The sequence below is a fragment of the Caloenas nicobarica genome, chromosome 6 (assembly GCF_036013445.1).
Source record: "Caloenas nicobarica isolate bCalNic1 chromosome 6, bCalNic1.hap1, whole genome shotgun sequence".
Classification (NCBI taxonomy): Eukaryota; Metazoa; Chordata; class Aves; order Columbiformes; family Columbidae; genus Caloenas; species Caloenas nicobarica.
The window spans coordinates 7100790-7125000 of record NC_088250.1 but is presented as its reverse complement, the minus strand read 5'-3'; the positions used below and the strand labels follow the sequence as shown (position 1 = coordinate 7125000).

The following is a 24211-nucleotide window of genomic DNA, read 5'->3' as shown; positions in this document are numbered from 1 at the left end:
TCCGCTACCTGCACGACGTGATCACCGAGGTGAGCCCGGGGGAGCCGGCCCGCGGGCCCGCGCCGCCGGTTGCCAGGCAACGGCGCCCTGCCAGCGGGCTCGGGCGCCCCCTGGCGGGCGGGGGGGGGGTGAAGATGGGGGGACTCGGGGGCTTTTGGGGTGGGGGCTGTGCCGGCGGGACACCCCGGGACCGGAGCGATGTCCCGGCTGGGATGGGGACACCCGGCACCTCCTCGGGGCCTGCGCAGGGCTGGGCGGTCACCGCTGCTCCCAGCAGCGAGCGAAGCTCCGGGGTTCTGGGGTAGCGACTGAATCTCAGCAGTTTTAGGGTGGCTGGTGATGGGGAAGACCAGACAAGGGGTCTGACTCCTTCCTTCAGCCTGGCGTGGGTTTGATCTTTCATGAAGCTTGCTAAGAGGTTGTTTTTCTATCTCCTGTTTAAAAACTTTAAAAAGCCTTAATTTTAATATTTACCGTGCAGCTGCTTTTTTATATACTCGCGTGCGAAGACATCAATAAGGGAATAATGCGGAGCTGCGTTTTAAACGCATGTGCTGGTGTTTACATGGTGAATCTCACCAACCATCGGTGTTAAAGATGGAATTAAACAGGGAGGCCTGAGCTGTAAGCAAGGATTAAGTGTCGTTGTTCCATCGGAGACACAGCAGAACTCTGAACCTGTTCTAGAAATAGTTTTAAACGATGTATCGCCTCTGAAAGCGAATAAGGCCAACGTATTTCCCATTGTCACACAAGCCTTATTGAACAGAGGCCTTCAAGTGTTCTTAACTTACTCTTTTTCTTCTGTTTTGAAGGTAATTAGAGTGACAGGTTTTATGAAAGGACTTTACACAGATTTTGAATTGAAATCAGAGAATGTTAAGGTGGGTATGAAGGTATGAAACTTCCTTATTTATTTAGCTGTAATATTAGTATTCCTTGAAACTTGCTGCAAGGTACCTTGGGTCTTTTCTGTGTTCAACGTCAAGGACTTGTCTTTAGTTTTGTGAAGAAGCTGTAAAAGCTGTTTCCTGTTGGTTACATTATGCATGGGCTGAACACCTATAGGTTGCATTTGCGGATGTGACACAAACAAGCTGTTGTGTGTAAAGAACTGTTTCTGTAAAGATCTCAAAACAGTAGGGGTTAATCTACAACCAGGCCTAGGTTTCCAAAATACTGTTGTGTTATAGATGAAAAGAATCATTATGTAGAGAAATTGCCTTCAAGTAGTTAGGTATTGATAATAAATCACGAACACTAGAAATTTACAAACAGCTTTCTAAAGAGTCTGGTGGTCTCTCAATGGAATGTGTAGATTTATATTTATTGCTTTATAGATGTGTGTGTATACAAATATGATGTAAATATTCTTGCTTAATATCCCAGGAGTTGCTGAGACATTAATCTGGTATATGCATTCCACAATGGGCTTATTACAGTATACAAAGGCCTAATTACGGTAGGAGGATGTTAATGTTATTACTGAAAGTTGCTTAAGTACAAGGGTGACTTTGGTCTCTGTTTGCTGCTCTTCCATTGTCTGCTGCTCTGCTGAGCTGATGCTGACTTCAGCTACCGACTCGTTTGGAAACTTTGGTCGCTTATTCATGGCAAATAACACAGTGTTTGTATGTTGCTAGTTAGACAGCTACATCTGTTGGTGATTGTTCAACATAGCAACTGAAAGTACGAGGTTTGTGAGCTTGGCTTGTCCCTTGTACAACCAGGTGCATGGGTATTTTATGCACTTCTTGAAGCAGATTATTGATCTATGTGTTTATTTCTGTGACTGTTCTTATTGTTGTTGGGATAACTAGAAACTAAGTTAGCTATACAATGGGTTTATTGTTTTTATCAGTACTGTCCCTATTGAAGCTTGTCCATAGTTTCTGTGTTGAAGAGCAGGTTAGCACATGCTGCCTTTTCTTTGGAGAGCACTGTGTTTTATTTGTGGGTTGAAAAAGCAGCTTCCCTAGCAACTCCTGAGTAGGTCTTTGTCTGTACCTACATGCTGTGATAGCTGTGAAGTCACACCAAACTCGAGTGCCTCTCTGAGAATTTCTCTCACAGTCCATGAGATGGTGGTTTTCAAGAGTTCAGGCAGAGGAGTCCAAAATTGTGTGATGTGGGGAAAAACATCTCTAGCCTGTGTTCCTCTTTTCAAAACGCTGATCAGGAGGGAGACTTGGCTGCCACAGGATGCTTCCTTACTGTGATTTCTGTTGGAGTTGTAGAAAATCAGGAGAGACCAAAACTGCCCACAGAGAGCTAGAGTCTGAGAGCAGCAGCCGGAGTCTATGTTGTGAATGGTTGTATATATTTCTATGCAAGGGTGGACTCGTTTATGTAACTCCAGGGAATAATATTCATCTGGTGTGATGATCTGACAGTAGATGCACAGACTTGGAAAGGGCAGGAGGCTTTCTGAAAAAAAGAAAAGGTCTGTACCCACCATGAAATAGTTCCAGTGCTGCAGTCCAGAGTCTGCTACGGGCTGGGAAAAACTGGACAGTTGCTCTTTGCAAGCTGGCTGTGCTGTGGTGTTGCAGTTTGCAAGGTGCCTAGGCTGAAATTAGGAAAGCCCGAAGCTCGTGGTCCAGTCTCTGTGGCGACTGGAGCTGGATCCTGGTCTGGACATATCCCCTTTCGTGCTGCGCACCGTCATGCACACATACGTGCAGCAACTGTGTTTGTTTCTAGTTTCAACTCGCCTCTTCCACCTGGGCATAGCAGTGGGGTCTTAAAGTACCCACTATTTTTTCTCTGCTACCTTTTATGTCTCCGCTGTTGGGATAACACATATTTCATGGATAGCTGGTTGCCTCTTCCCATGTGGATGGGAGGCAGGCTGGAAGCATCCCACAAGCCAGACGTGCCCTGCAGAGCGTGCACGTGGACCTCACTGAGTTCTGCTTTGCTTCAGGTATGTACAGTCAAAGCAATCAGTGGAAGAGAGATGTAAGAGAAATGGAAAGCGTGAGGACAGCTACGTGGGGAGATATTCCTGCCTGCGTGTTTATCAGAAAGGTTCTTCCTGTTTGGTTTAGTAAAAAGTTGTTCTCTTATAAATGGAAAGATTTGGTATCAGGCTTGCACTTTTAATTTTCCACATCAGCTTTATATATATACATGCAAATAAGTCTTTGTATAAAAAGTCTTGCTGCTTGGAATAGTGGACATACCTTTGTTTGAAAGCTACCCAGTAAAAAAATATTTTCTTAAGCTCTGGACACTGTTTCAGATGGTTGTTTCTGTTCTGATAGAACTTTGTTTACTGATGCAGGTAGAAGCCCTGGATTTCTCATTGGGTTATTGAGGATTTCTTATATGGACAGAACACACTGATAATGTAACTACTGAAGATGATGAGGATGCAGGAGAAAATTTTGGATCTTTATTTGAAAACTTGTTTGGTTTAGAATAGTGTCCTGTCTCCTTCCCTAAATTAATAGATTGCATATGTCCTTGGAAGGATGGACAATTATTTTAATAGAAGGTTGCAGTATTTCCTTCTTTCCTTTTTTATTTTTGAACGCAGGGAGCACTGGTGAGGGTGAAGTGCTCCTGATGTTAACGGAGACAATCTGAAAATCCCAGTTCTGTGGCAGTTGTGTGTTTTAATCCTTTCGGAAGAGTCAAAGATGGGAAGAACTTAGACTCCAGAGGCTGTCTTCCCATGCGTTGAACTATCATTTATGTGCTTGCAGCAGAACCTGGTTCTAGTTCATAGAGGATGGCTCTGGGACTTGACATGACACATGAACAGCTCTGTGCAGCTCTGGTGCCACAGGGGTAGATGATGCTCCCAGACAGCCTGTAAAGAGTGTTGGCCTTGCTCAGCTGTGGAAATACTGGCTTCTGTTACTTTCCTCTGTACGTCTGTCGAGTTAGATCCGGGTCGTTCCAGACCTGTGCACCTGAGATACTCAGACAGTAAGTGCAGTGCAAAATCAGGTGTTTTACTGGATAGTAACAACTGTTCCTTTTCTGAATTTACTGAAATGGCAGTGGTCCAATTTTCAGTTATCAGTTTGAGTGCTGTAGTTTATATTCTTTTGAACCAGTGCCTGTTAGAACACGTATGCAGAATTCTTTTCACATGGGTTTACTTTTTGACAGGTGAGTAGAATACTTTATCCCCACTCATGACTGTAAAGGATGAGTGAGTAGACTTGTGTGCTGGGCCTGATAAATACTCCTTGAATTTTATTATGTTTTATTAATGAAACCCCTTTTTTTTACCTCCTTGAATATTCTGCAGCTGCAGAGGCTTCACACCATGATTTCATTCTCTGGGCCAGGAACTCTACAATAAAATTTTACTTGGTGGGGGTTGGTTTATTTTGTCTTTATTTTTTTTCTTATGATTTTGCATAATCACCAACAGGCGTCACCTCTACTGAAGGGCACTTGAGCAAAGTTGTTTGTGAAGTATAATTATAAAACTAAAACACATCTGGTAATTGCAGAGATAAAAATACCTGGCTGTATCCCTTTCCCACCATCTTTCATATGTTTTCTTTACTCACTGTTAAGTCTGGTTTGTAAAGTATGTGTACAAGTATGTAAGACCCTCAATTTAGACTCTCCCATAACTTTGTGACTTCTGTGCTGAAAAATATTCAGGGCAGGAACTGTCCTTCTGAGTAATATCTGCTGTAACAGTCCTGTTATAATTCTTTAGTGATTCTTTTGTTAATACTTGCAATCGTTTCTTAAACAAAACTTTATCTTCTTTAACATGTAATGCTTGAAAATAGAGTGCTAAGGGTCTTACTGCAGTCTTAAAATGCAGTGGAGCTAAATGATAAACATATTAAAAAGACACAGTTATACTTTCACTTTGGTTATTGCAGTTCAATGTTCATCCATTATCAAAAATGTCATTTCTTAATCAAAAATAAATATCTAATTAGAAATCAGGGGCAGCCCTCTTTCCTGACCTTACAAACCATGTGCTGCTCTTGTACAGGTGCTTTCTGCAACTATTCCTCATTAGATTTTTTCCAGTCTTTAGGTGGTATGTGGAATTATTTCAGAGTCTCAGTATTCTTTCTGAATTGCTCTTTACCAGGATAAAGATGCCAAAATCAGCTTCCTTCGGAAGGCAATTGATGCTGTTGTAATGGTAACAGGAGAGCCACTGTCAGTGAAACCAGAGCGTGTTGTGGCTGGACACGAACCTGAAAAAACAAATGAATTTCTTCAAGCAATTGGGAAGTGTTGCTTAAATAAAGTAGGACATTACTATATGTATTTTATACACATAGTGATTTATTATCAGGGCTTATTTGTAATAGACTTCGTTGACACTCATCTGCTGTTTTTAATTACACAAGATACACATTGGGTCACCACTTATAATAATAAAAACAGACAGATGGTATATGATCCTTAGCAGAGTTTGAGCCAGGTCTCCCTTCAAATATGTTCTGGATATTTTAGTGCTTTTAATGTATACTGTTTTTTATTTTTCATCTTATTCATTGGTCATTTAATAACATTTATTAGGTTTGAAGAACAATATGAAGCTTCAGAACTTTTAAAACTTTGGGATGCAGACACATTAATTATATGACCAGATGCTGCCACCTTTGACTTTATTTCCTTTAAAATTTCAGTCCGATTTCTTAATTCTGTAATGAAAGTCATTTTTCCAATATGCTGCTTTTTTTTTTTTTTTTTTTTTTTTTTTTTTACTTTATTGAATGTGGAAATGCAGCAAAAAAGAAACGCGATAACCTGTTAAAAATAACTGCAGGGGCAGTTCTTAAAATCATTGTTGCATTCTTAAAATAATGGTTGCATTAAGAGTAATGAGGAGCATTTGCATAAAGGTGTTACAGAGATTTTTGAAATACAAAGGTATTATCTATACCCCTTGAATTAGTAAGTGTGAAGAAATAGTGTGTAATTAACTGTGAAATACTACAGTGCTTGCAGACTGTCTGCAAGTTTAGTTTGGATGATTTTCGTCTGATCATCTACTAATATAAATTTATGTTATTTTATTTTAATTTGCTGAGCGCTATGAGCATCTTCATTATTAATTGCTTGAGATAAGGAAGTTGATAAACATAAGCACAGAGATTGGACAAGTTTGAAAATGCGCTTGATGGAACAGCTTTGTAGAATGTTGTGATGAGATTTAATATCCAGAGGATACAGTCTACCCACTTGAGCTAAGAGAATTATCACCTTGGCTTTTGTTGTGAAACACAAGCTTGATGTGCATTGGGAAAGAGATTTCCTTTAGTCTCTAGCTTGATACTTTTTTAGTGCTGAGCTTGGAGTTATTTAGTTCAGGCAAGTGTTGCTGGTGTGCAGAAGTTAGTCGCCAAATGTGAAAACCTACAAAAATTCATAGTTTTGTATTTACAAACCAGGAGAGAGTCAGGAGTCAACCCCCAGGGCAGTATCAGTTTTAGTGATCTAAAAGCTGCTCCTGTTTCAGGAAGAATTCCTTGGCAAGGTGATGGGGTTTTTTTCTTTTTTTTTGGTTAATATAGTCAAAGTCTTTGCCACTTGCACATGAAAACATGATGTTAACTTGCTGTTTAAATGATCTAATTAATAATTGCTCGTCATCTTAGCAAATGAACTAGGTGCAGAAACTGTTTGAACATTAACTGCAGCTTATTGGAAGTCGTTCTTAATGTAGTTTTCTTTAGTGACTGTTGCTGATTGAGCAAATATTAGATGAAAGTGGAGTGACCTAAAAGTGGATGCAAATACAACATAGTGTCGTTTTAAGAGTGTTTAACTGATTTAGCAGTTATGATATAAGGTTTTGACTGTCATTTACATTACCATTTTGAAAAATATTCAGTTTGTTGCAGAGAGATTTATTATTGTGCTATAATACATAAAACCACATGTATTTATATAGTTCTGGCACATAAAGTCAAATTACTACAAGAATTACAAGGAGGTGTTGATTACAGTGACAGGAAGGAGGTATTTAGTAATAATTTACTCATTTCTATGAAATTTTTCTATTCCTTGCAGCTGTCCAGTGATGCTGCTGTGAAAAGGATCTTAGCTGGGGAAAGAGGTGATGCTAAAGGGAAACCTCCATCCTCTAAATCTCGAGACAAAGAAAGCAGAGGATCCAAACCAGAAGAACAAAAACGCCATAAGGATAAAGAGGTAGGCATCTGCAGCTTTTGTGGGGTACAAGGGCTACTGCTTTCTATAGTTTATTTTTTTGTTGTTTTGTTTGGTTGGTTTTTTTGGCTTGCATTTTTTACTGTAGAAAGTAACTACGTGATAAGAGTTGCCATGTACTGGAATTAATTTTTAGCTTTTATTTTCTTTTTAGGGTAGAGGAGACATTGAAATTAAAGACAGAAGTTCAAGCAGAGACAGAAAACCCAAAGGAGATTTGAAAGAGAGTGAAGAAAGAGAAAAGGAAAGTGATAAACAGAAGGATAATGAAGACAGGCACAAAGACCCTGAAAAAGGCACCTTTAGGGAAGGTGAAAAACAAGAAAGGGAAAGAAGCAAAAGCAGAACAACCAAGCAAGGAAGAGAAACAGAAAACAACAAGGGAAAAGGAGACATAGAACGAGATGATCTCAAGCGTGATAAAGGACGGGAAAGAGAGAAAAAAGACGAAGCAGGAAGAGAAAAGGACACGCTGAAAGGAAGAGACAAAGAAAAGGCTAGGGACAGAGAACAAGAGAAAGAGAGAGAGAGAGGAAAAGATCGGGAAAGGGAGAGGCAAAAGGAAAGAGACAAAGATGGGGAGCATTTAAGAGAACATGGAAAGGATAAAGCAGAGAAAAAGGTAATTGAAATCTTATTTCAGAGAACAGTAACGTTTGGCATGCTGTGGTACGGACTGAACGTTTGTTATAGTGACCTTGCATGTTTGTAATCTCTGCTCATTTAACAATTAAGTACTTTCTTTAACAGCAATTATGCTCATGAAGTGAAAGTGTCGGTGTGGATTTGATCTGGTAAGAGTGTGACTGAGGCTGTGTGTGTAACTTCATGTCTCTGTCATTATATATCTTGACTTGAGCCATCAAACTCTTCTGGCTGTGTTTCCTGAACACCCGATCAGAAGTTTCTTTTCTGCACACCTCATGTCCTAATCCTTCTGATCACAACGCATTACTTTTGGCAGAGAGGGGTGGCAGCGACTGTTGGAGCTGTGTACTTATACCCTCATGTGTCTTCCCAGTAATGCATGCTGTTGTTGCAGCTGTGGCCAGATTTTAGGTAAGATGGGGCTGAAGAGAGTTCCTTGGGGCAATATTAGTCATTAACATCGCTCTTGAGCTTACTTCTGTAGCAGGACACACAGGACAGAGTTATATGTCTGTATTTCTTTTTTTTTCTGGCTTTGTAGATTAAGCTGCTTGCTTTCAGCTTGATTTTTATTTATTAATTTTTTTTTCCTTGAAAGAACTGTCGGGAAGCCCATCTAGGTTCTTGCAAGGGTGCTCTATTTGCAGTGGACTCTGCTCATCACATTGCATCTTTGAGAAGGAACACATTCACCTTTTCCCCATACTTCAGACCTTCTCAATGTAAAGTCGTAAGCTGCCTTAAGAGCCATCTCTTCATTGCTTTTCATGTTGTTCTTCTTTTTATCTTCTCTCTTCCTCCTTTGAATGTTTGCTGTTCTCCTTTTCTCTTCTGTGCTGGTTCATGGTGGAAATTTGGAACTAATGGACATCAAAGGTGCTTCTGTGAGGGGGTAGTAGTTTAATTTTGTTAGATGAGAGAAAGCACTTCTGTCAGCACCTGTCCGCTGGCCTTAAGGATTCTTACTTTTTGGTATTACTCAGAAAGAACAACGTTAAACTGTTGATTTTGCTTGGTCAGCCACCTGTGCAGGTGAGGCAAGGCGAAGAGGACAGGTAGATGGATAAGAACACCGTTGTGAAGTGCTCAGTTCTACTCCATGCTAATTTCCACTTTCATGTTCTTCAGGTAAGCAGCTCACTTCTCAGCACACTGAATCTAAAACAATTAATTTCTTGTCAGTCAGCAGATTCTGAGGAATCCTCGCGTAGAAAAATGCAGAAGCCCACTAAAGACAGCAAGTGCCAGCCAGATAACGAGGTTAGTAGTACAGAAGATCTGGGAAGGTGAATATTGAAAGTGTTGCATTTTAGAATGATTTGGGAGGCTGCACGGAAGGAACGTAGGATTGAAAGGTAGGTAGCTGACAAGTTTTAGGGCTGTAAAACAGATGCTTGCCTGGTTTTATTTATTTATAAATTTAGCTGAGCTTGGGCAAAAAACCATCTACTTGGTTTACTTCATTTTCCAGATTTTATTTCTGTGTATTGACATGTTGGGTACTTCAGGAAAAAAAAAGTTATTTGTTCAAAGTTTTCTTTTTATTCCTCTGAATCTTTCCTGGAAAGCTGTTAGGATTATTTTTTATTTGTACTTTAACAGAAGTTACTGTTTTGGCAAGAAAATGAGTCCAGTGTTGTGTCTGGGCCTACGTTTTGCAGCTGGATGATGGAAGGGCAGAATAGCAACTCACTGGTTGCCTCTGAACAGTAGCTGTTGCTCGTGATACCGTTGTGTCTGCATCTGCTGCTTCTTGATGACCTGAGGCAATTTGGGGAATTATGAAGCCATATGGCTAAATGTTTAAAGAGTGAGGCTTCAATAAATTGACCTAAAGCAGCTCAGGGTAGGAAAAAATAGGCAGGATCCCAAGTCTAGCAGGAGTCTCTGCTGAGAGCCTATGGGCCACTGACATCATTGTGTCTTCTACATGAGATGACAAATTTATAGCTATCCTTTGACTGAAATCCAACCGAACTTTTTAAATTATTGGCACTTGGAGGAAGAGCTTATAAAACAGTTTTTAGCCTGAAGCAAACGTTCATGGCCAAGTTAAACTTCCTGCAAATTTGGTCTCTAATGGAAATTCTGAGCCTCATCCCAAACTATCGTCGTGCTCTTGGGCACCACAATAATACATTGGGGCAGTAAAGTTTCATTTCCCGTCTTAAGTGCTTTTGGGAGTGATTCCAAGGCATATGGGTTTATTACCTTAAATCTAGGTGACATGCTTTTCCTTTGCTTGCTTGCATAACAGTAGACGCTGCTTAGTTTTTAGGTGATGAAAACACACATTTTAGACCAGTGCATGACAAATGGACGTCTTCTTAAAACTGGGCCAGAGAGTAATGAAATGAAAATGTTCCCAATGAATTTTTAGAGCTGGAGAGCTAAGATAGCTGCACAAAGTGATTTAGAGGAAATTCCAGCATGAAATGAATTCTGATGGATTTGGGTTGATCATCCTATCCTCACAGTAGTTTTGCAGCAGGGTAATGCCTTTATTTCCAGGGATTTACCCTGATTTAAACTCCTGTAACTCCATTTAAGTCATGTGGCAGTGAAACAAGTGTATTAAAAAGAAGGGAAACAGTTTGTGTCTTTATGCACCTGGAGAGTATTGAATCGTAGTTTGTAGTCTCTGCTGCATAATTAATAAATCTTCAGCATCTGTCTTTAGCTTTTTATAAATATAAGTGAAACAACTGAAGCAGCACCTCTCAAGCAATGGCTGATATGCCAGGACCGAACATGTTACCCACTCTTTTCTGCCCTGAGGATTAACCTCCTCTTCTTTACTGGTAGTTTCTGTCGCGCTCACTTGCCCACTTACCCTGGCTCCTCGTCCCACTCTCGATTTTTATCCTCGCTCTCCTAGCCACAGCTTCTCTTTCTTTCCAAGCCTAGTCTTACATGACTTCACGGCGTTATGAGCTATTTGTCTTCCACTTGGTTTTTATCTTACTTCTTTCATATTTGAATTAGGCTCTTCAGACACGCTGCTTGGCAGCATAAGGACATAGAAACGGTGGGGGGGAAAATCAGTGGGGAAATGGGAACTTTTATTTCTTTGAGATGTCTGTGGAATTTCAGGCTGAATGGCTGCTATGCTGCATTTACTTTAGAGAACAAATTAATTTAGCACTTTTTTTTCCCCCCATATCCTACATGTGCAGCAAAGCTATGACTTAAAGCTTAGTTCCTGGCTTTGCTCCGATGAGATTAGGAGTCTAAATAAGATTCTATCTATATTCATGCAAGTCTGAATTTTTTTTTTGCTGCTACTTATCAGAGGCTAGCTTTAAAATGCTACTTACATTTTGACAGATTGACCTTTTTTTTTTTTTCCCTAAATGTATTTTCCTGGTACTGAGGAAACTCTCTCTGTTACCCAGCATGTAATAATCATCACATGAGTATCTATAGTTTTCTGGAACTAAAAGAAAGCAAGTATTAGTTGGAATTAAGAAGAGACATTTGGCTTACACATGGCAATCAGAAGAAGGCTCCTTGCTGCCTCAAGGCTACTGTTTGTGATCAGAGCGAGTTGTATTCTGTTAGTTCTCAGTCCATCTCAAGTAAAAGTCTTGTTTAAAATGGATGCGTCGTAACGTGACTGACTGACCTCCTAAATAATAAAGATAACAAAAGGTGATCGAGGTCATAGAGCTTCTGAGTATATGGTTCTGTTTATATGAAAGTGGCTGCAGAACAGGTATGTCATTTACCCTTCAGGCCAAACACATTGGAAAAGTCTCTTCCATTTTACAGATGGCTGCCGAAACTCTTGGCTGAAGCTTTTTCTAATATCCTGTCACTTTTGGCCACTTCTCTAATGACTTTTATTTTTGCCCTACAAACCGTATTGCTCTGGAACTGGTCACTTGAATCAGCATCTAAGTCATATCTAATAAACTTCTATTTCTGTTGCAACTCGTCTCAACTATATAATGAAACAACTACCGAATGAAAAAAAGACATAACTGCCCCAGAAGCAGCAGGAGAGAATTGTTATGTGGAAATCTACTGGACATGCCCCAGATGTTTTTGTTCCAGTGCTGTGAACGACCCTGTCTTTTTGGTGTCAGTTATTCATCACTGGCTCATGTAACAGAAACCTATCATTAAAACTTAGGCTTTAAAAAGTGGGATTTTTCTAACAGTTCTTTTTGCATTTGAAAGGTTTTAATTAGCAGAAGCTAACACCAATAAAACACCACTTTGTGAGCCTTCAATTGAGGAAAAGGTAATTGATCAATATTTTCCTAAGAAGTTTTATCGCTACAGCAAAGTGACCTTAGCAAATAGAGATCTTGCCTTGTCGCTGTTGCACACTAATAAATTACACCTGTTAATAATGATAGCCATTTTAGGAATAAATACTGGGAACAATGTTTGAGGGAAAGAGCAAAGACAGTTTTTGAGGGATACATAGCTTGCAGTAAAAGCATTAGCAATGGGCTGTGTTTATTTGCTGAGGAATAGTCTATTGTACAGTATTTAAAAGTGTATTTGTGTATGTAGTTTTATTTATGTAAAACTTGTAATATTTATGTACATACTATTTACATTACACGTGGAAATATACCTCTGGGCACTGTGGATGTAATTAGAAGTCATCTGAAACATTGTGGAGAGAGAGATTCATAGAATCATTTCAGTTGGAAGAGACCCTCAGGATCATTGGGTCCAACCATAGATGATTGAGTTATATTCCTGTTCACAGACTTAATTCTTTTTTATTATTAGTGAGTGTGTTTTCTGCTTTTTGACTGCTGACGCATGGAGTGGCCGTGGCTAGAGGAGATGTGTGTTGAGCATGTAAAGAGAATTCATTATGAGGGCAGTATAAAAGTCACTGATAGAAACTGTTCATGGCATCTAATAAATAGAGAGTTTGGTTGTTGCATGGAAAGGGGAAGGAATTGGCAGTTTGGCAGGTTGTCTTTTTAGAGCATATTTCTCTTCTTGACCTGCTGAAACATAAGAAATCGTTGTTTTCTTCTGTCTTAAAGTAAAAGTCAACCTATTTAAAGTTTAATAATAAGGACAAAGCAGCAGTTTGGATGGTTCACAGCAGGCTGCTGTATCCTCTCCAAATTGAAACATAATTACTCAAAACTGGGAAATGTTCATACATCTAGGATTCCACTTCAATATGTTTTTTCCAGGATGGTGTGAGATGAAGTGTAAGATTTTGTTTTAATGGCTCCGGTGACTGCTTTTCAAAGTCTTGGAGCCTATGAATGTTTAAGAAGAAAAACGACCTATTTTATCTCCCTTTGGAAAGACTCAAATCATAAATATTGTGGGATTTATGTTTTTGTGTGCTACCATAGTGATTAAATTTTAGCTTTTACTTTGCACCTGTTGCCAGTGTGCACATGTGGCTCTACAAAAATGTTAAGCAGTGTTTGCAGTCACTACCTGACATAAATAAATGACTGAATCCACTCGTCCAGAAGCCTCAGCACCTATTCTCAACTCCTTCCCCACCTGTGCTAATAATTACATCACCCCAAGAGCTGCCAAAGTCTGAGTGAACCAGATGTGGCCTGCGGGCCTGTAGAGCCAGACTCTGATGGTATGTAAGCTTTAGTTTTGCTCCTTGCATAGTGTCGTGATTGTGAAAGATGGTAGTAATTAAGAGGAACCGAGATTAAAATTAACTACTTGAATATTAGCTATGCATTTTGGACTTCTGTCTATTTTTCTTTATAATATGCCAGCATTCTCTAAAGAGTGAAGCAAAAGTATTAGTAGCTCTGGTTGTGGGTCAAATAGTAATCGTAATAAACCAGTGAAGACAATGCAAGTGAAAACTAGTTCATGTCAAAGCAGGACTGTGTACTGGCCATTCAGCTAGATTTTTACAGAGCATGGGATGTGGGGCTTGCTTTTTGCTGATCAAATACCCGAAATTCTGAGCACGATTGTTATATTACATTCATGGAGGTGAAGGAGATGTAGTTTCTAAAGGACCTAAACTAACTGTTGAAGCCAACTCCTGTGTAGACTTTTCACTTTCCTATTAAGCATCAGCTAAATTTCTCAGTTGCATACTGTGATTATCTGTTATTAAGGAGCATTTCCCCTTTGTTTGTCAAGAACTTCTGTTGAGCTCATGGTACAATATAGCATATAGAAAAGCAACATTTGCCTTTGAAGCAAACTTACCACCATGTTCCTGACATGCCAACTTCATTCCCCTCCTTCCTGTAGCTGTGTCTCCAGCGCCAGTGGGTACGTTGTTGTAAGCTTGTAGAGGTGGGATGTTTCTCTTGCGTGGGCACCTAAAGTATTTGGAGTAAAAATACTTACCAGCATCCTATGTTTTTAAACATCTTGTAGTGTTATTTTCCATTACGACATATATGGTCCATTGTCCAATGTGCAAGATATAATGGAAAGTCAATGTTTTACATTGTGTAATTTGACAATTTTCTCTTGCAGGTTATTGAAACATATAATGTTAACATTTGCATAGAAATGGAAGAATTTGTAATTCTCATTTATGTTATCAATATAGACATTATCAGTAGGGCTGCCAATAAATCTTGGATGCAAACTGCATGGACAAAAAGCAGATGAGGAAATCCTGTGAGGTGCTAAACATATTTCAGGATTTTTGCTAAGATGCAGAGATGTATTATAGGGATAGAAAGCACAGAAACATAAAATGGTATTGATATTCACCTATACTTCATCCGTTATGTTCAGAGGTGGTTGCTTCCTCGTTAGAAGCAAATGTTGCTAAAAAAATCAGGGAGTTAGGTAAAAGGGACAGGAAAGTTATCATAGAATAGAATCATAGAATTGTTTCGGTTGGAAGAGACCCTCAGGATCATTGAGTCCAACCACAACCTAACTCTAGCACTAAACCATGTCCCTAAGAACATCGTCTAAATGCCTTTTAAACACCTCCAGGAATGGTGACTCCACTGCTTCCCTGGGCAGCCTGTTCCAAGTTACTAGAAGCATGAATGGCTTGTTGGAAGCTACTAGTTTATTAGTATGTACACGTGCCCCTTCTGCTGGCCAAAGTTGGTGTAAGGGGATGGGCTGACTCCTTCCCACCTTGATCCCGTACCCAGGAGTGTTGTTGGGCTGGCAGGTGCCTTCCTTTACACCTTGCGCCTTCTCTAGAGGCATTTGGGCCCCCGCTGTGCAGCAGGTAGTAGTAAATGTGTAGTATACCCTGCCTGTAGCAGGGGCAGCTCTCACAGACCTGCCCTTCCACAACGTGGTGCCTTTGTAGAAAGGGTTGGCAGTCAGGTGTTCTTGACTTCAGACACTGCAAGCTATATCCAGAGAAAACAAAATCATTCTTGTGTGTGCTCGCCTGCTTTAATTTCCTGGCCTCGCCGAATCATTTTCAGCCTAAGGTCAGAGTCCTCAGAAGTGGCGTGAATTTTCCTCCAGTTTGATCTTTTCCACTTTTGAACTCTCATCCTCCTTCCTGTGACGGTTGCATGTTCAGGTCATTCATTTCTTGTTTGCTGGACTTTCTGGCAGGACCCATTTCTCAGTTCTTCCATGATCTTTGTCCAGGAAAGTTGCCACTTGACTAAAGGACTATGCAGGTCTAGTGCATTTTTTTTAGTCTTTGCTTCTAGCTCGGAATGAAATTTAAAAGACTTCCCAGAAGGTTGAAGAGGAGCTGTGTATCTGATGTAGCTGAAACACATATGGGTGATCATAAGCATCTTATTCCTTTTGGTAGCTCACTGGTAGCTGAGCTTTGTGTCCCCAGACCAGAAATGGCATCATAGATGCTCCACAGGTTTCACAAGATTGATCGGCCTTGAATACTTTTAATTCACGCTTGGAAGTTGTTTTTACAAGAATGAAATCTAATCATATAGGTTCATTTAAAACAAAATAGCTAGCCTGTATCCAGAAAAAATACCTGCAGACTTTGAGCAAAATAGACTTGACATAGTCTTACATGCCTGTGTCAGCTTTGTAAGTGAATATTTTTTATGTATAATATGTATAGATAGAAAGCAACACATACAGGTAAAGTTTATATATCAATATATAAATTTGTGGGCTTTTTTTTTTTTTTTAGAGTGAAAGTCCTGCAGGAATATCAAGGCAGCCTTCAACAAAAGGATCAAGGCAACATGCCAGACCCGGAGGAGAAGGTAACTAGAGGGAGGATATTATTTCTATTAAATATGCTGGAGGGTTATTGAATAGGAATAGCATAAATACTTGAATATCCGTGTTTATTATTTTCAGTGCTTGTTTTATACTCCCACTCTGCATTTATGAATCCAATAGGCAATTTTTCTGCATGGGTTTGATACATAGAAAGTGCTACTAAGTTCAACTTGCTCTCATCCCACATGCACAACTGCAGATGTAAATTCAGCCTGCTCTTGATACGTATTTTCTCTCTGAATGTCCATTTTTAGTTGGTCTACAACTATTTCTTTTTCTGTTCTTTTCCCAAGAACTGTTTCTTTGCTTCATCATCTAGCAAGTTCAGACAGATATGTCTTCTAAAACTTTGGGAGGCTTTTTTTTTTTCCCCTTTCACTGAGGATTAGTGTACAGTATGTCTGAATTGATAAAATGATTGCACGTTACCTTTACATAAAGTCATAGGTAAAGGTTTGTTAAATGTTTACTGTAGAGCAGTATTTTTGTTTTAGTAAGACTTTAGATGTGTTGTTTAGGGTTGTTTTAATAAGAAGAAAGACCCCTGTGTGTGTCCTTTAGGGATAAATCATACAGCCATGAACCCTGAATTTGTAACTTACTAATATTTAGGAAGAGTTCTCTTCCTGAATTTGGCTAGAGAATCCAAACTGCATTTATTTTCTGATCTTTTCAATTGTTTCTCAAGGATCTGAAGTCTTGGTGTTTGGTCTTTAGAAGTTTTGGGTTTATAAATGAAGAGATCATATTTGTCAAAAAAACCTGACCAAAAGAAAAAAAGGCTCATTCCCTGAGATTAACTGAATACTGGCCAGTGCAAAAAGAAATTTCCCGGGGTATTTGTTTGCTAAGCGATACATTAAGCCATCCACATTTGTGTGAACTTTCTGGGGTTTCTTCGGTGCAAAGGTGGTGGGGTGAATTCAAGATCAGCCAAAACCTTTCTGAGTGATTTCCATAGCTTGGAACATTTACAGTACTGCAAGAGTAAGCTGGAGAACATGTGAAGATAAGGTGTTAAGCAGAACCTCTAGCATTTGATGATTAGAGAAGATTTCTCAGAATATTGAAACAGTGGCACATGTTTGTAGATCTTTGACTTTCTCCAATGTCTGTCCTTAGAGCTGTGGTCAGCTGTGTTGCACCTGGGCTGGTGTCAGGCCAGGAGCTCGTGATTTGGGTTGGAACAGGAAGGTGATCTCGGTATTGTCACTGCTGAATCCTGTCCCATGTCACCTTCTGCAGCAGCTCAGCCAGGTGTAAGGAACCAAGCCCTGTGGCATTTCTGCTGAGAGTGCTGGGGAAGAAAGACCAGATGTTGATTTGTTATCAAGGAATTGTCAGGAGGAAGAGAGAATCTGTAAAGGGCCCATCTCTTTGTGCTGGGCAGGAGCTGCGCCTGGTCGCCCCTGATGGGTGTGCAGTGTCAGGACTCCAGACTGAATCCTGGCTGTGCTGGTCTGGACAGCAGACAAGGAGGTAGTTCTGGGTCATCTTGTCCTTACGTCGGCGCTAGATCTATCCAGGCTGTCACTTGTGATAAGAGACCTGTGGTGTCCGTGCTTGCCCAGTTGGAGGTGGATTGATATAAACTGTAATTGTATTGATTACAGGCCATTTTGCCAGCCTTTGGATGGTAACCTCTTCTGAGTCTTTGTTGACTGGAGCTGTTTGACAAATGCTACAATCATCAATAAACATTCCTTCTCATCTGCCTGGCACCTGCAGCAGTCATTTCTCTTTGTCCCTTTAGGCAAGGCTGAAGTGAAGATTTTAGTCCTGGAATAGCTTTAACTGAGTATAACAGGCAGTTGTGCTAGGCTTTACAAATAAGTAAATAATTTTATCTGTTAAGGTGTTTCATTGCAATTGCTTATGTCACCAGCTTTTTTAAAATACTGTATTTACATACTAAATGGAAACTAGATTCTCTTCAGAATATCCCAAGTACTTAATACTTTCATATCAGGAAGAAAGGAATATAAAATTAATACTGCTAGCCCTTTGTGTAGGAAAGCCAATAGGAGGAGGCTGGAGAAACACATAGGTAAGGAATAAAACCAGCTGCTAACCAGAGCTCATGTAATGACAGTGCAACTGCAATTCCTGTCTGTATTTAAGTGCCTTTTTCCCACCTACTCCTATTTTGGTGACTTGCTTATTTACTTTGATTCAAGTTTTCTGTCAATGATTTTGTGCTCTGGGAGCTGATATTTTATTTTTAATGAAGAAGTCAATGTACATAAATCAGTTTAACATCTCCGTTCAGAAGATACAATAACACCTGTGAATTGATACCTGTTAAACAGCTAATTCTGGCTAAAGACGTACTGTTTAGACTAATGAAGCATGAAGATCTTAATAGACTCAATATGCCAATGTCACTATTTTTGATCTATGTAAAGAGATTCTGTGTTGCTGTATCATCACAAGCACCTATGGATTTTTTTTTTTTGGTTTGTGTTTTAGTAGGTTTCCACGTGTCTGAGGCAAAGTACTGAAGTTATATCAGAGCTTGGGTAGTGTTTTCATATCAACCAATACCCATGTTTTCAAAAGGACTTCGGGGGAAAAATAAAAGAATGTTTAGATACCTTAAATACTTTGAGAAAGGTCTGGCACTTTGGACATGAACATCTGTTGACTTAGGAGCTTAATTCAAGTTGGTGCTTGAAAATTGAAAATTTTATGTCACATCTCATGTACTTATGTGCTGTGAGGTTTTAATAATTTTGTAGATGAAAAATGCCATATGGATTCCATTAAATGTAGTCTTATTTTACTACTTAGTGATCCTTAGCTGATCCTATAACTTTTTTATTTCCCAAGATTTGAATATTTGTTTTATAGCCTGAACTAGCACTGAACTACAGTGACCAGACACGCCCCATTTTATAGGAACATCCCTTCTTTAAAATCAGGATCCAGTTTTTCTGATAAATGAAATATGGTTAACGACTTATCCTGCGTTTTGGTTTTAGGGTGAATATTTTAATATACTCATCTTTTCATGATGCAGCAGGTCAGCACACTCAAATTTCAGTTTACCTCAGTGAGAAATACTTTTGGGCATTAGCCCTCTTTTTTTTTTTTTTTCCTCACACCGCAGAGCTGCAATAGGTGAGTAAGGCTCAGAGCTGCTCTAGTAAGTCGTCCAGAGCGCCGTAAAAACCTTCTGGAGTGACGTGGATACCTCTTGCACAGTCGTTTCTGTAGTTATTGATGACGACAATCAGAGCTTCCTATGTTTTCTAGTATTAACTGGAGATACATAAACGCACAACAAGAGAGCACACAAGGGCTAGTGTCATGACTGAACATGTAATAAATAAAACAACTGGTGAATGGAGTTAAGCAAAACCAGGTATATTTTGTTATCCTAGTAATGAAAACAAGTTATACCAACATTTGCTTACCTCTAGTACAAACAAGTTCCTAATGGTATTGGAGAAAATGTGTGTTTGTTGCTTTTTTTCTAATGTAGTTAATGTTACATTTATTACTACTCAGGCAAAGACTGCCTTTATAGTTGTGACATGCCTTGCAGCAAAACTTGAATCATGGAATGGAGACTGTTTTTGCTAATTTAAAAGCTGATTGGTAAATAGAACATGATTTTATTTTAAACTTGCATTTGGTCTTAATGGCAATCTAAACAGGTTTCCTTTCAGACAGTGAATTAGTTTCTAAATGAAAATGATGGGGTAAAGTGCTTCACTTTCCACTGTTGGTTTGGCTTTTCTGCTGAGCTCCAGAGCTTCTGGGTAGCTTGTAGCACTGCTGGATAGGTAGGTGATGAATGTTTAAATGCTTGTTTCAGTTTTATTAAATGACAACTCACCCTGGCCTTAGCACAGGTAAAGGAAAATGCTTCTTGACCTTTCTCTGCTGCTTATTAATCTCCTCCTAAACTAGTAGAACTCAGTATTCCTACTGCAATGGACTATGTATCTTTGTGTGTGCTTCCCATGGGCATGGGGTGAGGAGTAGATCCTCTGCTATTGATCTGTGTGTCCCGAAAGCTTCAGCTTTATGTTGCTTGCAGTAGTTTCATTGCTGGTTTTGGAAGTTTTGGATGTTGCAACCCAAGCATTAGGCAGGGCTCTATCTAGTAAATCTTTTCCTGCGCACTCAGATCTATTTGCTGATCTGTTCTGTTGGTGGAAACATTGCCTGAGGTGTTGTGGCTGTAGGTGGGGGCTCTGGAATCTGTTCTTTACCTTTGCATTATAGTTACCTGTTTGCAGATAAGGAGACTTGGAAATGCTGCGTTCACTTCCTGGGTAGTGCTTCGGGTACCTCTATTTTAAGCACTTTCTGTATCTATTATCTTGCCTATTTCTGAATTTGTTCTACTTCTGTTGAATTTTGAGGAGCGTGAGAACTGAACATATTACTCCAAGTAAAGGCGGGGTGTGTGTGTGTGTATATATATACACGTATATATATTTAATAAGACTAAAGCTAAATATTCTACACATTTAACTTTTCATGACCATGCGTGTTCAATGCATTGGTATATTTTCAGGAATTATGTACAACCGGTGCTGAATCATTTCTCCATTGCATCCCTCTGCCCTGAATGTCTCTTCTCCCTGGGCAGATAATTTAGAAATCAGATGTATACCTGAATATCTCAGCTTTCTTCTACTGAGTGTTACTTTGCTTTTGTCAGTATTGTCCTGTTGTAACTTGCAGAATTAATTTAAGGTAATGGGTAGATGAAATGTTCTTTTATTTCTTTACAAAAATAAAACTGTTTTAGGTAACATCAAAGGTGAATAGCATTTGTGGACCAGGCTCTTCTATGGTATTACCAGCAAGTTGCGGACTTCAGCTACCAGAAATCAGCTTTTCTTGCTTGAAATTTCTCGCTGGCTTTAGTATGAAATGTGTTTAAAACTAAAGCCTTTGAAACAAACTGAAGTGCATTATGCATTCCAAGGAGTATATGAACACTATTGTGTATTGTAGCAATTATTTGGTAAATATTGTAACTATAGGTAAATATTTACCTTTTTAAGGTAAATATTGTGGTTTTTCACCAGCTATTCATAAGGAGTTATATCAGTGGTCATGTAAAAAGTCTTTGTGAACTTTGAATGTTATTTATTTACACTCAAGATGGTTTCTTAAACCAGGATGGCCCTTAAAGAAATAGTAACAGGTATTTAGCATGGCTTTTTATTTTAAATTTTTATTGTATCTTTGGTTTCGTTTGATTATAAAGTGTTTTGTTATAGGAACAGTGGAAACAAAGAACATGCCAGATAGGATTTCAGAGGACAATGCTGCTGAAGTGCAAGAGAGAGCTGAACCAGGACTTGCAGTAAAACAGAAAGGTGGGGAAAATAAAAACTTGACTGCCTTGGAAAGTCTAACTTGAGTGCTGTGGAGTCGAACTTGAATCCATGCAGCTAAATGATTTAAGGAGGGTAATTTTTCACTTAATCCAACTGCTGCCCTGTGTTTTAATCACATCTTGTGATTAACATCCTGTTTTGAAAACTGCGTGTTCCTTGATAAAACGGTTACTTTACATTCTCTCCTTCCTTACCCTTACGCAAGTTTTCAAAGAGGCCAGTGCTTACAGTGTCCCGAGGAGAATGCAGAGCTGCTGTGCCTGAATCCCTTGGTGACTTGTTCTGTGTAAGAACTTAATCGTTGCACATTGCCTTTTTGTACAAATATTTGGGAGTATCAGTGTTTGCATTTTACAGGATTTTAGAGGAAAATTCCATCTCTGCATTCTTGTTTCTTCATTTGTTTTTCAAATTGTATATAGCTCCCAAGACAAAGGTTGTTCGTGAGGTATTTGTATCCAGCTACAGCATTTGTGGAGCTATAGAAGCAAAATGTAGGAGGAAGAACTGAGATTTAAGCAAAAAGCTACATTTTTGTTTTCTCCAGATCCAAATACTTGACCTAGTTGGGACAGTTGATACCATGTACGTGGGAGGTCAAAGGCTCTTTCCCAGTCCACCTGTGGCCTTCAGGGCCTCGTAGCTGTGTCAGTCTAATGAAATGTAGACAGTTGGCCAAGACATTTGTGTGACCTTACACAACTGGGAGAACTTCCACACTAATTCGTCTTAATCTTTTGGAGCTGTTTTGTCTATTGGAATCTATCTGTTATGGAATATAACTTCATATTCCTCTATTTCTAATTCGAGTGTATGTAAGAGGAGAACCCCACGTTCATTATTGATTTGGGTTGGATTCTCAGGTGGTGTAAGAACCAAATATTGTATTGACTGTTCTTTATTTTCGGCTTTTTTCAATAAGATGGTGTAATGTATTAGTGCATTAGTGAACCTCAATTTTCTCTAGGTTCTTATAGAAATGAAATTGTTGTTAATACATCTAATTGCTTTCATAGTTGGAATGTAAAATCAAGTGTGACAATCGATAAGAACAGTCGTTGCAGGTAGCTAATTTGGATGCATGTTTGGCAGTAATCATAAGTCAGAGATGAACGATCCCTTCTGCTGTGTATTTGAGTCTTCAACTGCAAATCAAAGTTGTGCAAGTTTCCAAAGGAAGAATCATTTATAGGATTTTAAAAACATTGTTTACTGGATGAAATAAAATTATTTTCCTGGAGCTTTTGGACTTTTATTTCTTCATTCTGCTTCAGTCTTATATTCTGGTTCTGAACCTTTCAATTGTGGCGTGTATGGTTTTTTTTTTTCTTTATAAACGAGGATTTGTCAGCATATCAGTTATTCTCCCTTGGTGTCCTCCATTAGGAATCCTCACTGGCTAGTTCATGGAAGCATCTTAAATAAGAAGTGTATGTTTAAAGCTTCCTGGCAAAGGAGTGTTCCGGCTGCCTCAGCTATTTGCTCATATGCCCCTGAAGTTACTTAAGTTCCACTTTCTTCAGACACGTGCACATAAATGCACCCACTGTGACAAGAAGGGAGAAATAGTTGCATTTCTTGGTCACTCCATAAGGTGTAGGCCCATCTGGGTTTCTGTTCAGAGGCTGATGATGAGTTAAGATTTTTTTTCTGGACCTTGTTAAATTCAAAATGACCTTCTTGGGGGTTTCACTGGTGCAGTTTATCTTCTCGCAGTTTTGGTAAATATGTTCTCTGGGAGGAGTAACGCCAGGCTCCTTTCTAAAGTTTCTCTCAAAGTAACCTTAAGATGTCACTCATTCAGTTGAGCCGTCGCAGCCACCTACCACCCATCCGCAGAGAACTGGCGTTACAGTTAAAACACAAACGTCCTTTCCACTGGCTTGGCAGAGGGGCTGGGAGGGCAGCATCTTACGCCGAGTCGCACCGATCTCCTTCTTCAGACGGCGTGTGAACGCGTGTGGCAGCGGGAGGGACTGGGAGGTGTGGAGGTAGGAGTGCTCGTTGGGTGGCAGTCCCAGTTTACACTAGTGGGAGGGTTTAAACAGCTCTGCTTAGTTTGCCAGTGCCTTTTGGAGAATCCTAGAAATCACAGTCCTTGCAAGGTGCTGGCAAGAGATAGGACAAGAGGAAATGGCCTCAAGTTGCACCAGAGGGAGGTTTAGGTTGGATATTAGGAAAAAATTCTTCACGGAAAGGGTTGTTGGGCATTGGAACAGGCTGCCCAGGGCAGTGGTGGAGTCACCATCCCTGGAGGTGTTTAAAAGGTGTTTAGACGAGGTTCTTGGGGATCTGGTTTAGTGCCAGAGTTGGGTTATGGTTGGACTCGATGATCCTGAGGGTCTCTTCCAACCGAAATGATTCTATGCATAAGCACTGTCTCATTTGCTTACGTAGCTGGTCCACGAAACTGTTCTGTTGAGCGTTAAATTTGTCCTCCAGTGAACTCCAATAGAATTAAATGGAAACTGGGTGTCGAGACTGCTTGAAAATCACGGTCACTGCCGTTCCACAACTCCAAATCTGCCTTTGGAGTTAGAGAAGAGCTGAAGATAGTTCTTCCACAAGGTTTTCAAGGGCTTAGGTGGTGCTTGGGACTACTTAAAAAAAAAAAAAAAAAAAAAAAATTCTGTGAACTGCCTCTGAATTTCCTCTGGACCTTTACTTTTTATATTTGTGGACTGCGTAAACTTACTTTGAGGAGTGAGCAGTCCCCGTGCTTTAGTAGTTCTAAGTAGACTGGCATGGCTTTGCCTCTCAAATCTGTTGTACGGTTTACACATCTCATTTAACTTTTCAGGAGTGTCTACTCCGAGACAAATCAAGACAAATACTTTGATCCTCTGATGTCTTTTGACTTTCAA

The 24211-nt window shown here is 39.6% G+C and overlaps 1 protein-coding gene across 4 annotated transcripts in view; it reads left to right on the top strand.

Moving 5' to 3' along the window:
- The window catches only part of TRAF3IP1 (TRAF3 interacting protein 1), a 43484-nt gene that overhangs the window by 155 nt on the left and 19118 nt on the right, over window positions 1-24211 (top strand). For 2 of the 4 annotated variants that reach the window (XR_010606384.1, XM_065637587.1), the window contains exons 1-8: window positions 1-29; window positions 816-884; window positions 5078-5239; window positions 7012-7152; window positions 7325-7792; window positions 9001-9078; window positions 15890-15965; window positions 21228-21326. The exon at window positions 1-29 is cut by the window's left edge and continues 155 nt beyond it. Coding sequence is in view for 3 of the 4 variants with exons in the window: in XM_065637587.1 (XP_065493659.1) it covers window positions 1-29; window positions 816-884; window positions 5078-5239; window positions 7012-7152; window positions 7325-7792; window positions 9001-9078; window positions 15890-15965; window positions 21228-21326 (1122 nt within the window). In the remaining variant the exon portion in view is untranslated. The remainder of the gene's footprint in view (window positions 30-815; window positions 885-5077; window positions 5240-7011; window positions 7153-7324; window positions 7793-9000; window positions 9079-15889; window positions 15966-21227; window positions 21327-24211) is intronic. The other 2 variants (XM_065637589.1, XM_065637590.1) reach the window with 2 other exon arrangements.